Source organism: Pelecanus crispus, chromosome 12 (assembly GCF_030463565.1).
Source record: "Pelecanus crispus isolate bPelCri1 chromosome 12, bPelCri1.pri, whole genome shotgun sequence".
Lineage (NCBI taxonomy): Eukaryota > Metazoa > Chordata > Aves > Pelecaniformes > Pelecanidae > Pelecanus > Pelecanus crispus.
This window is the reverse complement of record NC_134654.1, coordinates 5,659,079-5,674,795: the sequence shown is the minus strand read 5'-3', so window position 1 is coordinate 5,674,795 and position 15,717 is coordinate 5,659,079. Positions and strand designations below refer to the sequence as shown.

Genomic DNA, 15,717 nt, shown 5'->3' with positions numbered 1-15,717 from the left:
CCAGGGCTGGGGGAGCCCGAGCAGCTCCGACCGCGGCCAACACCAATAAATGCTCTTTAATGTTTCTCTCTCTCGGCCTGCCTCTGCCTGCGCTGGGGCTGTGCAGGCAGCGGGGTGCAGGCAGGGCCCCCCCCCCCCCCGGCGTGGTGGTCCCACGTCCCCGGTACCTGCCACGCGGCCACGGGTGGCCGAGCCCTTTATTAAAGGGGGGCCCAGGAGCAAAAAGCTGGTTGGGAGCACCTGCCAAGGGGGGTGACTGGGGCAGGGGGAGGCGAGGGGGTGATGGGGGGGGGGGGGGGTGTAGCACCGTACCCAAGCGCATCCTGGTGGGGGGGGGGGGCCCGGCAGCCCCCTGTCCTGGGAGGATGCTGGCATCCGGCTTGCAGGTCCCTGAGGAGGGATGCTCAGCAGCCCCCAACCTGCAGGCACCCAAGTGGGAACCCCTGGGTGCTGCAGCGGGGTGCTGATGTGCCGGGCCACCCCGGGAGCAGGATGCGGCCGATGCCAGTTGGTGGGGGGCGGGGGAGGTGTCAGGGTCCGACCCCTTCCCTGCAGCCTTGGCTCCTGGGGAAAGAACACGGCTCTGGGCTCCTGCCCTCTGCGGGGACTCGGCTTTAATCCCCGGGGGGGGGCCGGGGCAGTCCTCGCCCTGCCCGTGGCCATGGCCGGCGCGCTAGTCCGTGCCGTTGGTGAACTGGCAGAGTTTGTTCTCCAGGTCGGAGATGCGCTTCTCCTGCGCTTGGACCGTCTCCTTCAGGGCACGGATCTCCTCCAGCACCTCTTCCAAGGCTGGCCGCTGCAGGGAGCAGGGACACGCAGGGTCACCGGGGAGCTCCCTCTGGCCCCCCCCAACCCCACCCCAGGCAGGGGACAGCCCTGCCACGCTGTCCCCACCCCCAGGACACTCACGGAGAAGTCAGGGTTGCAGGTGGAGTGGCTGCGGTGGGAGCCGGGCGGGGGCTTGTTGTCCAGGATGTTCTTCTTGACCACCTTCAGCTCCCGGTTCTTGACGGGGACGTAGCCATCCCGCAGCGAGATGAGGACGGGCTCCGCGTCCTTCCCCGACAACCACTCGTCCGCTTCCAGGGCCGGCTCGGGGCCTGGCGTGTCGGGGTACAGGTCGTCCTGGAAGAGGTCTGACTGCAGGGGCGAGGAAGAGGTCTGACTGCAGGGGCGAGGGAGCCGGCGGTGAGATGGGGGTGTCCATCCCCCACCCAGACGCCCCTATCTCCCCGGGACCCCCGCGGGCTCACCTTGCGTGGCACCGTCATGACGATGGGCTCGCACTTGCGCTCGTGCAGCTTGAAGAACCTGCGTGGGACAGAGGTGGTCAGGGTCCGGCTGCCCCCCCCTGACCCCTCCGCCTCCCCCCAAGCCCCCCACCCTGCTCCCACCTGGCGATCTCGCACTTGCTGACGTCCAGCCCGCGTTTGGGCATGAAGCCCATGCCCCGCTGCGGCTCCTTGCTGCTGTAGGTGTTCAGGTAGTGCACGTAGGGCGCCTCGTCCGTGATCTCGAAATATCGGATGCTGCTGTCCCCCTGCGGGTGTGGGGATGGGTGTCAGCCGGCCCCGGCACCCCCAAGGGATGGGGTGACATGGTGGGGGGGGTGCTCGGGGTGGGGGTTACCTTCCCGCAGAGGTAGACAATGCTGGAGTCGGGGTCGTAGAAGGGCAGCAGGACCCCGTTGCTCGTGTCCATCTCCTGCAGGGCGATGGGCTCCTCAAAGTTATTCTGTGGGGCCGGAGCGGTAGCAGGGGGGGTGAGGAGCGGCCCCGAAACCCCCATCCCAGTTAGTCACACACATTAGCCACGGCACACTGCAGGGACAGGGCTCGCCCCCCCCCCCCCCAGTTTGGCATGCCCCCCAGCCCACTCCTGCTTACCTGCACGACTGGGTGCACCCCAGCCCGGCTCGCCCCCGCCCCAGCACTCCCTGCCCCCCTCCCCATGCCCGGCACAGCACGGCACACTTGGGAACTTGGCATCTTTTGGAGATGGGGGGATGCAGCAGGCACCCCACCCGGGGGTGGGGGGGGGTCAGAGGGTCGGGGGGGGGCCAAGTTCCCGGGGCAGCACTCCATGCGGCCTCGTTACCGGGTCCCACAAGCCCAGCTCCCGCTGGCTCATTCTGGTAAAGCCCGTGGTAAAGATGTGTCCTTCCCGCGTGAAGATGGCCCGCACGGGCCTCAGCCCTTCGTGGGGGGCAAACCTCTCCTGGGGGGGGAGGGGGAGAGAGTCAGCACGGGGCAGGGGGGAAAACGGGGAGGGGGGGGTCCGGATCTGTCCCCCAAAACAAGCCGCTGAGTCCTGGGGAGCGCGTGAGGCTCCCGGGGCGCACGCGCTGCTGGAAAGCATCCCCGGCACCCGGCGCGTCCCTGGCTCCGTGGGGTCCCCGGGGCGGCGCTGGCTGGGCCGGAGCCACCGTCTCGTACCAGGTCCCAGAGGCCCAGCTGCCGCTCGCTCATCTTGCTGAAGCCGGTGGTGAAGATCTTGCCATCGGCCATGAAGATGGCGCGGATGGGGCGGGCGCCGTCGTGCGGTTTGGCTTTCTCCTGCGCCGGCCGTTAGCGGGTTAAAACCAAAGACAGAGACGCGCGGGTGCGGGCGGTTAGTAGGGTCAGGCAGGCACTGGGGGGGACCCCACGGCGGGATGGCGGGGGGGACGCGGGGGCACTCACCGCCACGACCTGCTGCTTGCGGGGGTCGATGACCCGGACCTTCTTGTCCTTGCAGGTGGTGACGAGGAGGCTGCCGTTGCGGTTCCAGCCCACGTTGTAGATGAGGTCGGTGTGCATGTCCTCCAGCACCAGCAGCATCTCCCCCGTGCCCACGTTCCAGAGATCACCAGGTTGTCACAGCCTGCGGAGGACCGACGGGATGGACACCCTCACCCCACGGATCCCACCCGACCCCGGGGAGGGTGATGCGGGACCCCCTTACCTGCGCTGAGCAGGACGTTGCGGGCAGTGGGGGTGCCACGAGATGATGCCCACCCGCTTGGAGTGTCCCTCCAGCGTCACCACTGGCTCCGTGATGTTGCGCACGGGGACGTAGTCCCGGATCCTGCCAGACCTGGGGCGGGACGGAGAGCGGGGTGTGGGGGTGGCAGGGATCACCCCGCGGGCGAGCGCTAAGCGGGCTGAGGGCCTCGGAGCCAATTAACCTCATCGTTAATCCCGGCTCAGGCCGCGGGGGAGGGTGGCGAGGGGATGGCAGCAGCGCCTGGGGTGCATCCCCAGCGCTTGGGGTGCTGTGGGCACAGGGAGGGGGGCACAGCTGGGGCACAGCCCCCAGCACCCCCCCCCCCCAGCTATTCCTTGATGCTGAGTCGCCGGGCGGGTATATTTAGCACAAACTGCTGCATCATGGAGGGAGCAGCCGCCGCCAGCGCGTACGCATGGCACTGGGGCTAAAAATAGGCCAGTGACACTTCACAGGCGGCAAAGGCGGGGGGATGCTCCGCGCGCTCCCCCAGTGCCCGCCACCCCCGCTCCCGCCCGGGGTCCAGCCCCTCCACCATGACGGTGGTGTCCTCGGAGGCGCTGGCAATGACGTTGTCGTTGTGGGGACACCAGTCGATGTCCAGCACGGGCGCCGTGTGCCCCGTCACCAGCGGGTGGTTCTTGTCCACCCGTCCCGTCTGTAATGCCGAGGTGCCGGGATGAGTCCCCAGCGGGGTGGGGGGGGGCCCTGCCAGGAGCCCCCCCAAGCCCCAGCCTGGCCCCCACGTGTGGCTTTGGTGCAAGGGGGGACATGCAGGGGCCCCTGGCGATGGCCAGAGCTTTGCGCCTGCCTCGAGGGGGGAAACTGAGGCACGGAATGCGCATGAGGCTCACTTAGCACGAGGCCCCATAGCGACGTGGAGGGGAATGCTGTGCCCCAGGAGGGGATGTTTTGTGTCCCCTCTGATGGGAAGGAGGGGCTGGGGACCCCCTCCCAGCCCCTCTGCTGGGGTGGGCAGGGAAGACCCCCCACCCTACTGGGATGCTCCCTGGGCATCGCATGCCCCCAGGGAATTTGGGCTGGGGAAAGCAGCCGGGGGGTTTCCGCATCACCTCGATCACCCCCGGGATGTCACCCTTCACAGGCTGCCTCTGCCCCAAGCCCCGACATGAGGATGGGGGATGTCAGGGCAAAACTGGGGGGGCTCTGGGGCCACAGCAGCCCCCCCAAAAGCAGAGCCCATCAGCATGCCCCCCCAATACATCCCAGGGGGGCCAGCCCCCAGCAGCCTCCCAACTCACCTTGGCAAGGGGCAGGACCATGAAGGCCCCCCCGCCACCGGACTCCACGATGATGGCAACGAACTTGGGGTTGACGGCGCAGAAGGAGCTGTCCCACGTCACCTTGGAGACACGGATGTCCCTCGTACATCTGGTCAGCTTTCACCGGCTGCCCGAAGACGTGCCGGAACTTGCTCTGGCGCACCACGCGGCGGCTCATGGGCTGGGGGGCACGGGGTCAGGCCACGACCCCCCCGGCACAGCATGGAGGGGTTTCGGCCCCCTCACGCTCCAAGAGACCCCCCCCCCTACTCTGGGCACAGGGGGAAGCCTGGGGACACGGAGATAGCGGGGGAATGAGGGTGCAGGATGGGGCCTGACGTGGCCCTGACCCCACAGCAGGGACCGGGGGGCAGCCCTGGTGCAGGGGGTGCCAGTGCTGGGGGCGGGCACCCCGTGGCCGGAGCCGCTCGACAGCTGGGCAGGGACGTGGCCGTGCCGTGATGCGCAGCTGTGCCGTGCCCGGTGGCTGTGCCGCGCCCCACGGCTCTGCCATGCCCCACGGCTGGCGCTGGGCTTGGCACATGAGCAGCTGCAGTAGAGAAGCGGGGCTGAGGGGAGTTTGGGGCGGCCGTGGCGGTGCCGTGCACCAGCTCACAGCTTGTCCTGTGTGTCCCGTCCTGCTTTGGTGGCCCGAGGTCGCCCGGCTCAGCCCAGCACCCAGGAGGGAGGCTGTGCCTCTGGTGTTGCCCACCCCACGCCTCCGCCCATGGGCCCTGCCCTGGGGCTCCGTGCGTGTCACCCACTCTGCACCCCCAACCCACTCGCCTGGCGCTGACCCGGGGCGGGGGCTGGACCTGGCACAGCCACGCAACCCCATGGGCACGCTGGGGTGCAGAGGAGCCCCCCGTGCTCAGCACGGCCCCAGTGGGGTCTCCAGCCCTCGCCACGGCTGGGCACCGCTGCCCGCAATCACCCATCTCCGTCCTGAACCTGCGCCGCTCCTGGGACCTGCCCGGGGGCACTGAGACCCTTGGTGACCCCGAAACTCCTGGAGCTGGGGCTCTGCAGCACCCATGAGCCACTGACTGCCCCGGGACTCCCCTGTGCTCTTTTGAGGCCTCAGCCATTTCCAGGGGGCCGTGTCCAGCCACCAAACCACAGCCTGGAGGGCCGGGCACCACTGCCCCAGCCTGCGGGGCCGGTGCGGGCAGAGGCAGGAGCAGATCTGCTCCTCCGCGTCCCGGCCGGTGGCTTTTGGCCAGGGCGCGTGCAGCACCAAGCCAAGCCTGGTCCCTGGGTGTCCCCAGGGGTCCCCCATGGCCCTTCAGCGTCGCCCCCGGCCTGGCAGAACGGGTGCGGGTCAGAGCCAGGTGCTGAGGGGGCTCGGAGCCCTGCTACTGCGGGGGGCTGGATGCTGGCACCCGCTGGCATCACCCCCACGGCCCCGGGCATGGTCCCCAGCCCTGGGGAGGAGTGAGCGGGCTCTGTGGGGACGTGGGGTATTTTGCAGCACCTCATCCACTGCCAGTGGGAGCAGAGCTTGGGGTGTAGGCACGCAGGGGAGCGGTGGTGATGGCCTGGCTGGGCTGGGCAGAGTGCAGGCGGGGTGCAGGCAAGGTGTGGGGTGCAGGTGGGGTGCAGGTGAGGTGCAGATGTAGTGCAGGCAGAGTTGAGCGGGGTGCAGGCAGCGTGTAGGCTACAGGCTGGGTTGGGTAGGGTGCAGGTGGGGGTGCAAGCAGAGGTTGGGCAGGGTACAGGCAGGGCTGAATGGGGTGCAGGGCAGAGTTCAGGCAGGGTGCTCTCAGGGTGCAGGCAGGGCTGGATGGAGTGCAGGCAGGGTACAGACAGGGTGCGAGCAGGGTGCTAGCGGGGCTGCAGGCAGGGTGCAGGCAGGGCTGGATGGGGTGCAGGGGGGTACAGAGAAGGTGCGAGCAGGGTGCTCGCGGGCTGCAGGCAGGGTGCAGGCAGGGCTGGATGGGGTGCAGGTGGGGTACAGAGAAGGTGCGAGCAGGGTGCTAGTGGGGCTGCAGGCAGGGTGCAGGCAGGGCTGGATGGGGTGCAGGTGGGGTACAGAGAGGGTGCAAGCAGGGTGCTAGTGGTCTGCAGGCAGGGTACAGACAGGGTGCAAGCAGGGTGCTAGTGGTCTGCAGGCAGGGTGCAGGCAGGGGCTGGATGGGGTGCAGGTGGGGTACAGAGAGGGTGCAAGGAGGGTGCTAGTGGGGTGCAGGCAGGGTGCAGGCATGACAGCTAGACGGGGTGCAGGCAGGGTGTTAGCGGGGTGCAGGCACGAGCCAGGCAGGGTGCAGGTGGGGTCCGATGGGGTTCTAGCAGGCAGGCAGGCAGGGTGCAGGCAGGGTGCTAGCAGCGCGCAGGCGGGGTGCAGGCGGGGTGCAAGGCGCGATACAGGCAGGACAGCCCCGCTCCCCGCTCCCCGCTCCGGGCCGTGCCATTACGTTGCCACAATTGAATCCGCAGCGGCTGCTCGGGAACGACCAGAGGTCACTTTCCAAATATAGCCATCTCCTGCCGGGCGGCGGGCGGGCGAGGGGCCGGGGGGCCCGGGGGCCCGCAGCCCCAGCCCCGCCGCCCCCTCCATCCCGCTGCCCGCTGCCCGCTGCCCGCTGCCGGCCCCGGCCCCGCCCCGGCTCCCACCTGCGCTCCGCGGCTCCTGCGCTGCGGGCGCGCCCGGCGCTGCGCCCCGCTCGGCTCCGCCCGGCCCGGCCCGGCCCGGCCCCCCGCTGCCTTCCCCGCCGCCCGGCTCCGCTCGGCCCGGCCCGGCCCCGCTCGGCTCCGCTCCGCCCGGCGCGGCTGGGCTGGGCACCGCGCAGCGCCGCTGCCGCAGAGAACAGCTGAGCCCAGCCGGGCGCCGGGGGCCGGCACAGCCCCCCCCGCCGCGGGCACCGGGAGAGGGGAGGCGGCGGGTGGGGGGGGGGGGGGGGGGGCCCGGCCGGCCCCGCCCTGCCCCCGCACCCTGCCCGGCCCCCGGCCTGCCCCCCCCCGGCTCTGCCCGCAGGGATCGGGACAGCCCTGGCACAGCTAGCCCCCGCTCCCTCCCCAAAATGGGGGTCCGAGGGCGCCCGCGCCCCCCCACCGGTGCATGGGACCCCCTCGTCCCGGCGCTGCGGGAGGGGGGGGGCTGGGGGGCAGGAGGAGCCCCTCTGCCCCCTCCTGCCAGGCAGCGTCTTCCCAAAGCGTTGGGGGAAAGCAAAGGGAGGGTCAGCCCTCGACACCCCCCCGCCGGCGGCCATCACCCCCGGGGTCACCTCTGCCCAGGGCTGCCGGGCGTCCCCCGCAGGGCTGCGACCCTGCGATGGGCCCCCCCGCACCCTGCGGGCCAGCCCAGCCCCACAGAGGCCATGGGCCAGCCCTGGGGGTCCCGACACCCGCAGCACCCCGTGGGCTCGCTGCCTGCCCCACGGGAGCAAGGGGGCTGCAGGCCCATGGGGGTGATGAGCCCAGGTCAGCCCCGGCCCTGCATAGCGGGGATGGTCACGGGCACATTCAGAAGCCAGATTTGGGATTTAGCAGAGCCCAGCCCCGCAGGGATGCCCTGGCCCAAAGGGATTAAGGGATTGTAGGCTCAGGGACCCGTGGGAGGGGAGCCGTGGTTCCTGGAAAGGCAACAGAGCCCTGGACCCTACAAGGGCACTGAGCGGAGCAGGACGAGCATTGGCTGAGCCGGGCAGGAGGGGGCAGCTGGCAAAAAGGCAGGGAAAAGGTGACATCCTTGCTTGCCTGGCCAAAGGGGTGGCAGGGAGGGAGGGGGCCACAAAGGCACCCCTGCCTGCCCCATCCCACCACAGTCCTGGCTCACTCTGCCCTTGGAGCTTGGGGCTGGAGCGAGCCCCGTGTCTTATGTCCCCAACTCCACACCACATCCCCGGCAAGTGGGGAAAAGGCCCTGGGAAGCCTTTGCCCAGCCGGTGCTGGGGGGAGCGAGAAGGGACAGAGCACCCCTGGGACACTGCCAGCCCCACAGCGCCGGCCCTGCACCCCTGGCCCCACAGCTGTGTGCCTGCTCAGCCCTAGCCCAGTGGGAAGCTTCACGCAGGGCTGGTGAGGCTGAGCTCCGGGCGATTTGGGCTCTCTCCGTACCCCCCTGCTCACAGCCCCGCTGCTCCCCACGGCCGGGCAGCCCAGAGGGAGCCCGCAGCGGCCTTTGCGCCACGCTTGCTTTGCCACGACGGGACACGATGGAGCAAAACCAACTCACCTGAGACGGGCTGTTTCCCAGCAGAGATCCACTTGCGCTGCAGTTATTCGGTGCTTGGATTCGGCTCAGCTCCTTGGCTGGCCATGGTGGGTCTGGTCCAGGGTCCGGCTAAAACCTCGCATCCCCCTTGGAGTTGAAACCCCAGGACCCTCCCCACAGCTCCGCTGCCTGCAGCAGTGCAGCGAGGGCACCCACAGCATCCCGGCAGTTTTGCATACACAACCCCCCGCACCCTCCCTGCGACCGCAGCATCCGACATTTTGCATACGCAACCCCCGGCACCTGCCCCCGCAACCGCAGGAGCTGGGAGAGCAGCTGCTTGGGCACACGGCTCCTCCGCCCCTGCACAGGTCACTTGGGACGGGATGGGTCCATCGACGCTTCTGGCAGGGGACACGAGCGAACAGCCCCACTCTGGTTCCCCAGACCCCCGGTGCCGCCCCGTGCTCCGACAGCAGCGCGGCTCACTCGTCGCCCCCAGCCCTGATCCCAAACAGGAGGCAGCACGCACCCGTGTCATCTTCAAAATAAAACTTTATTCATTCGGTAACAAGAACATTGAATCTGCACGTCAGTGCACAAGTTCACATTTAAAAACAGCTGAGCACATCGGTCATAAAGTCTTTAGGGGGAAAAGGGGACGATCCCAGCCACCGAGGCAGGTCCAGGAGGGGCAGACAGAAGCGCTCCCCTCCCCGCTTTGCAACTCCACCGCCAGCCATCCCTGAGGGCTCACGGTCCAGCACGCAGCGCGGCCGGACTGCCCGGCCCCGGGGCGATCCCTACAAACCAGCGCGTGGACGTCGCACCTCCATACAGGAGAAGACAAGGCACCGGCACCTGCTTTTGTGCCAACACCACCTGCAGCGCAGGCGGGCTGTTCGCACCTCCGGCGGCACTGCCGGGGGGTGACCGAGAGGCCTCTGCCCAGCGCGGAGCCCTCCTGCGCCCGGCCAGCGCCCGCCTCTGCCCCACGCCAGCAAGGGCTTGGGGGGGTCTCTCCCTTAGGGAGAAGTTTGGGGGTTTCCGCGGAGCTAGGACCAGACTAAGGCGGGACGCACCGCGATGGGAGCGGGGGACCTGCGGCGGGTACGGCTTCCTCCTGCCGCCGGCCCGGAGAGCTGCGGGGGTCCCCGAGCCCCCGGGCAGGCGCAGCACCCCGGTGCCCGTGCCAATTCCCAGCACCTCACTCCTCCCAGGAGGTCCCCGGAGCAGACGGAGCTGGGGTGGGATACCTTCCACCTGGCCTTTGCTGGCAGAGGGACGCAGAACTAACCCCTGCCCCGTTTTAAGTGAGCTCCAAGTGGCGTCACCTCCTGCCCCCTCTGCCACCCGCTGGGACCGTGCCCCTAGGAAAGGGCCGAAAGGGGAGAGATTTGTACATGTCACGACTTCTCAAGCAGACCGGACACACGCACGCGCGCACACACACACACACACATCATCGAGTGCAACAGAACGCAGTGTAAAAACCAGTTTCACGCACACGCTATCCGTTTGTGCAAGGCTCACACGTTACAGTACAGCCGGAGATCGGGCAGGCAAGGGGGGAGGCGATGGCTGAGATATTGTACAGGAGTCAATGTAAACAATAAAGCGTCCTCCGAGAGGGCTTTGCAAGAGACCAAAAGAACAGTTACTTTGTACAAAAATGCCCTTAAAACAACACGTTTTCTCCTAAACCTCCTCTCTATCAGCAAGGCTTGTCAGCTGCCGAGCGCTCCGGAGGTGCTGCTCCCCGCGGGGCTTGGCAGGTCACAAGAAGCTCTTGTGGGGCAGCCACGGGGACCAGGAGCGAGCCACCACCCAGCCATGAGCCACCAGCATGGAGAAGGGACAACCGTCCCCAGGCAGAGACCTCTGATGCCAGCGGCTCGGTGGCCTCATTGCCCAGACACTGGCCAAGGAGGAGCCAGGGCTCCCGGAGAGCTGCGTGCAATGTGCCCATCCAGCCCGTTCCCCTTGCTGCCGTCCAGATCAGAGCCTCCAGACCTCCAAGGCCTTCATAACTCTGCAAGAGAACCACCTTCCCCGACTCCCTCCACCTGTCCACAGGCTTCCTAGAGAAAAACCACAGTTGTGCCAGGCCAGAACCAAGGACAAGGGGACAACAAAGCCCCTCCCTGCAAGGGCCTTTGCCCCATCGCTGCTCTCCCCAGCTGAAGCACCTGGACAGCAGCAGAGCATTGGAAGGAAGCAGCATTTCTGGTCTGCATGGAAGAGCCTTCCTATAGGGCATTTCTCCTGAGATCAAGCTGGGCAAGGAAACCTGACCCCCTTCCTCCTCCTCCCGTCTCAAGGGATCAGATTATAAACAGGGCTTTCCCCTCCCAAGCAGATCCTTGGCACCAGGACACGTTGCCAGCCAAGCATGCTCCCTCCAACACGGGGCAGGCTTGGTGGCACCCCGTCCCTTCCGCCCGCGGAGGGGCAGGCAGGCATGTCCTCGGGGTCAGGAACGGTGGGGGAGGCAAGGACTGAAACCGTCCTTCACAAGATGACATGAGCCACTTGGCCTTTCCACGTTGCCTGCCCAGCTCCGGAGCCAGCTGGAGCTGGCTAGGAGAAGCCAAATGTCTTTCAGCGTCCTGAAGAAGTACCTGGCCTCCAGGGCCAGGGACTTGGGTGACTTCTAGTGACTGCAATGGCCTGGGATGGCATGCTATTTGATCCAAGACAGGGCCCTGCTGGGCTACTTTGGGCCGTGCTCCAGCCTGCAAGCTAGCACAGGCAACAACCTCCCCCAGCAGAGCTCAAGCTCCTGGGAAGGGGCGGGACGAAGCGCCCGTCGCTGCTGGAGAAGGACAGACGTGCTCACGGCCCCGTGCCCGGGCTGCGGGCACGCAGGCTGCGCGGGAGGATCCCTGGGAGCTACAGGAGGGCAGCGAGGTGGGATTACCTTGCGAACTGCTAGGCTATCCTCTGCTGCTGGCTGGCTGTGGGCAAGCTGGGGGGTTACGGACACCCCTTCCCCAGGGCAGATGCATGCTGCTTCCCAATACTCCACAGCTGCTCCGGTGCCGCGTGCTCCTCTCCGGCTCAAGATGAGCTTGTCCCATCGGAGCCCACAAGGCTGTGCAGCATCAGCGCTGCTTTCTAGGCATGGCCTTGTCTGCTGCTCCTCCCACACCGCATCCTCTCCATGCTGGGCTTTCAGCAGCTGGAGCCATTCTGCATCTTCTCTCCGCTTCGCTCCTCCCCGGAGGGCAGGTCTGGGCCAGAGCCAAGCACCAGCTCAGAATCGCTCTTCTGCCACAGACCTGCCACGGCACTGCAGACAGGACCCAGAGCTCTCCTGCAAGTGCCAAGCGCCTCTCTCTCTGCTCCTACAGCACACGTACAATTTGCTGATATGCGCGGCTGGAAAGGAGGAGCTTTGATTTAGCCAAACTGCTCGGGAACCATAAAATTAATTTGCTGACATTTGGAGCAGACCCTTCAAACGCAGGTTCTCCGGGGAAGCAAGAACCTGCAGAATGGCTTTCCACGTCCGACTGGCACTTCTGAAACCCAGCTTCAAGCAGGAGGGAGACGGGCAGATACGCACTCCCCGCCCTGCAGTGGGGTAATGGGGGTTCACGCAGGACGGAGAAGGGACACATTTGGCAAAGGCTGGCATCGAGGCTCGCTTTTGGAAAGGGAAGACAGCTTACAATGTCAAATCCACTCCCATTTCTGTGCAGATTACAACGAACAGCACTGAGTTTGAGTAAGGTGGTTTTGTTTTCCAGTTTACAGAATGCAGTCTTGCCCTTTTTTTAAAAAAAAAAAAAACACAACCCAAAAAACCAACCCAAAAACATATAAACAACAACAAAAAACTTCTATATAAATACCATATATACAATTTAGGCAAAAAAGGAAAAAAAAGAAAAAACTTCCAGAAAAGATCCTCCCTCCAGGTTGAGTGTTAGGAGTGACAGCAGAGAGGACAAAGCTTTGCATTCAGTAGGGGCAATTCATCGTGTAATAATTGTAACAGCCTCTACGTTTGGGAGCGACCAGAAGTGCCTGCGAGCGTGACAGAGGGGAGAGGAAAACTCAGGCAGCACGAGACAAGAGCAGCTTTCAGGCGGAGGGGAGGCAGCAGGAAGGCAGAGGACAGATGATATGGCCATGAACTCGGAAGGCCCACAGCAGTATTCAAGTAATGGGAGGGTTAAAACCCTAACGAGGCATTTGTTTTAAAAGAACACGCTGGCTTTGGGGGGGCTCCTCCTCTTACCTGCTGCTCTGCGGCAGCTGAGGAAAGGTGAGCTGGGCAGCTGGTGGAGGAGCTCTGCTCCACCTCACCACAAAATGGGGGGCTCTGCATGACCCCGCGCCAGGAGGCGAGCGCTGATCTCAGTGCCAGGCTGCCCGGCGTTTTCCAAGCCCGTCCATTGGGAAAATTTACCCCCGTGCGCTCCTTTTGGGGATGCACCAGCTGAACCGAGCGCAGGGCGGGGGGTTTGTCCTGAAGCAGCTTTGTGAGTTCATCTGCCAGCATCATGGAGTTCCAGTTTGCAGAAATGAAAGGCCAAACAAAGGGACATTGGCACAGCCTTCAACATTTATGAGGGCTCTCACCCCAACAACAGCCCAGCACCATTTTGAGGCATGGGGAAAATTCAAGTTAGGAACCAGGACCTGGTTCTAAGCAAAACTCCACCTTGCCGAAGCAAGCCAACATAAATTTTCGCATGGTAAAGGTGTTCTTTTAAAACAAACTAACAAAAAAAAGAACATTTGAGGTTATCAGAGTTAAAAAACTTAAAAAAACCAAACAGTCCTCCAGTCAGAATCACACACAGAAGAACCAACCCACACCTACATGCGCCAGGAACAGTAAAATGACAATATATATAAAATTAACCAATAAAGTGCATGTTCCTTATATTACACCTGCCCCTTGCGTGAACGCAACACCACGGGTTCTCAGTAAGAAATCACAGCTGAGGGCTCAGGATCACATAGTATTGTAGAGGGGATTGGTTGTCCGCTTTTTATCATTGGTCTTTTTGAGCCTCCTCAGAGGGTGAGTTCTCCCGTGCTGCTGCCGGGGTGCGACAGCCAGACCTTGAGCCGGAGACAAGGAGTCTAGGACCTGCACCTGGAGCAGCGGAGGACCCTCCTCGGAGCTAGTCCACGTCGGATCCGCGCTGGAAAACAAACTCTGCTGGCTGGAGCCGCACTCTTTGGCGTACTGAGCTAGCGGCCTCTCCACCGGCTTGCTCTGGGCAATGCACTCGGCTGTTCTGAGCTGTTCCACAAAATGCTTAGCGGGCTCTGGGGAGGAAAGGCGATGCTTTCCGCACACGCTTTCCGAGCCCGTCTCCAACCTCCCCCTGCAAAAACCTCGGCCGAGGGCAACGGTGAGAAGCACCGGGTTGGCATCGGAAGAGGCCGACTCCCTCTCGGATAAGTCATCCTTGGAGAGGTCCAGGCAGTCCAGTTTGGCCAAGGATGCCGAGCGTTTCATGTGGGAGGGTGTGGTGAGCCCTGCGTGCCGGATCCGAGCCTCTATTTCCTTCGCTCGCTGCTTGACCAGCCCGGGGCTGTTGCTGCGCTCCTTGACGCTGTGGCTGCTGGAGCTGTGGGGGAGGCCGTAGCACAGGAAAGAGATGTCCAGAAGGTCCATGTTTTCAGCGCGTTGGCCGGTGAAGTCCTCGCCGCTCAGCTGCCTCGAAGTGCCAGCACCCCCCTTGCAGAGAGGCTTGGGGCTGTCCCTGAACGGGAGAGTCGTGTCTCCCTCAATGCCACATGGCGTGACCGGCTCACCATCTGTACCCGTGCTCTGCTCAGTGACGCCTTCCAGGTGAATTACATAGGGGTAAGGAGAGCAATCCGGGCTGGCCGAAGGCGTAGAGGTCACCTGGGCAGAGGGGGAAGCAGCACTGAGGTGAACAGATAACCCAGCACCCTCCTCACTGGGGCTTCCCCCAGTGAAGGTGGCCTGCTTGTGTACCGCGTGCTCTGGCAGCGAGAGATTTACCAGTGTCAGAGCTCTGAGACAGGTTGGTGCCTTCTCCGAGCACAACGAAGGGTTCAAGTTTTCATCTAAAGACGGGATGGCTGTGGCCAGCCCGCCCTGCTCACAGCTTGCGTCGGGGTGCTCTGTGGACTTGACTGTGGGAGTGTATTCGATGATTTCAATTCTCTTTGGGAGGAAGGAGGGCAGGGATGGCTCCTCCGTCCCATCAAATGAGACCACTGTCCTGCACTCTTGTGCCGTTCCCTCCTGCCCCGGGCTGGGCTCTCCAGGCAGGGACTCCTGTGCAGAGGAGGCAAGGGGTGCAGGCAGGTGTCTGCCCACAGGCAGCTCTGCCCCAGGAGGCAGCAGCAGTTCCTCAGTGCCTGGACCCTGCGCCTTGTCGCCCTCCGGAGCCAGCTCCAGGGGCGGCTCCTCGCTCTTCCCCCGCGGCAGGAGCTCGGCAGCAGGAGAATCGTTCCTGGAGTTCTTGCGGGTCGGTAAGATGCAGACTGGGGACGCATGCTGGTGCTCTTGCTCCTGTCTCAAACGCTCCTCGAACTCCAGGGTGGCTCGCCGGACGGAGCCGGGGCACCACTTGGGCTCAGGGTTGATGGAGCCACGAGGCTCTTGCTGCTCCCCTCCAGGGCTGCTTTCCTCCAGGTCTGATTTACCAGAAGACGGCTGCAGGGAGGAGGCAGCTTCTTGCTCAGCTTGCAGAGGGTCCTTCTCCTTTTCCTGGTGTCCAGCACAGGCTCCTTCGCTCTGTTCCACCCTTTCCGATGCCCAAATCGCCTCCACTGGCAGGTCGTGCACCGTGTTCCTCTTTGGCGTCTGGGTGAGGTTGGCTGAACCCTCCTTCTGCTGGGCAGGTCCTGCTCCCTGGTTGATTGACTCGATCTCTGTGATAATTTCCTTCACAGAAATGGCATTTTCCGAGTGGGATCTCGTGAGATGGCCTACGCTAGGCAGCTCAGGGACCTCCTGCAACACAGAAAAAGGAGAATTACAAAGCGTATCAGCTGCGTTGACACAGAGCAAACAACAGGGGCTTAAAGGAAATGCAGGTGCATGACCCCAAAGGAACAAAAAGCACACGTGCCAGTGTGTGGGGATAGATTACAGGTGCCATAATCACTAACGCAGAAGCATTATTGTCTCTGGGACTGCATTTAACATATTCCAGGCTGGATTTTCACCTAGACTGAGATTTAAGAACTTTTATTTGATTGCCATGAATTCCAAGGGAAATTTAGCCCTTTTTTTTTTTCTTCCTTTTTCTAAATAAAAAAAGTCCAGTTAACAAAAAAAAAAATCCTAATGCT

The 15,717-nt window shown here is 64.3% G+C and overlaps 2 protein-coding genes across 4 annotated transcripts in view; both read right to left on the bottom strand.

Annotated features, from left to right (window-relative positions):
- Positions 1-673: 673 nt before the first annotated feature.
- Positions 674-4,446, bottom strand: CORO6 (coronin 6). Its single transcript, XM_075719536.1, is given in 14 exon segments — positions 674-796; positions 910-1,140; positions 1,254-1,311; positions 1,395-1,540; positions 1,630-1,734; positions 2,098-2,217; positions 2,436-2,555; positions 2,682-2,845; positions 2,848-2,862; positions 2,944-2,974; positions 2,976-3,066; positions 3,513-3,643; positions 4,248-4,367; positions 4,369-4,446. Coding segments are annotated over 14 exon segments (1,533 nt in total).
- A 6,975-nt stretch (positions 4,447-11,421) lies between these two features.
- Positions 11,422-15,717, bottom strand: part of SSH2 (slingshot protein phosphatase 2) — a 101,190-nt gene continuing 96,894 nt past the window's right edge. For all 3 annotated transcript variants that reach the window (XM_075719433.1, XM_075719434.1, XM_075719435.1), the window contains one exon: positions 11,422-15,376. In XM_075719433.1, coding sequence (XP_075575548.1) covers positions 13,391-15,376 — 1,986 coding nt within the window. In that variant the 3' untranslated portion in view covers positions 11,422-13,390. The remainder of the gene's footprint in view (positions 15,377-15,717) is intronic.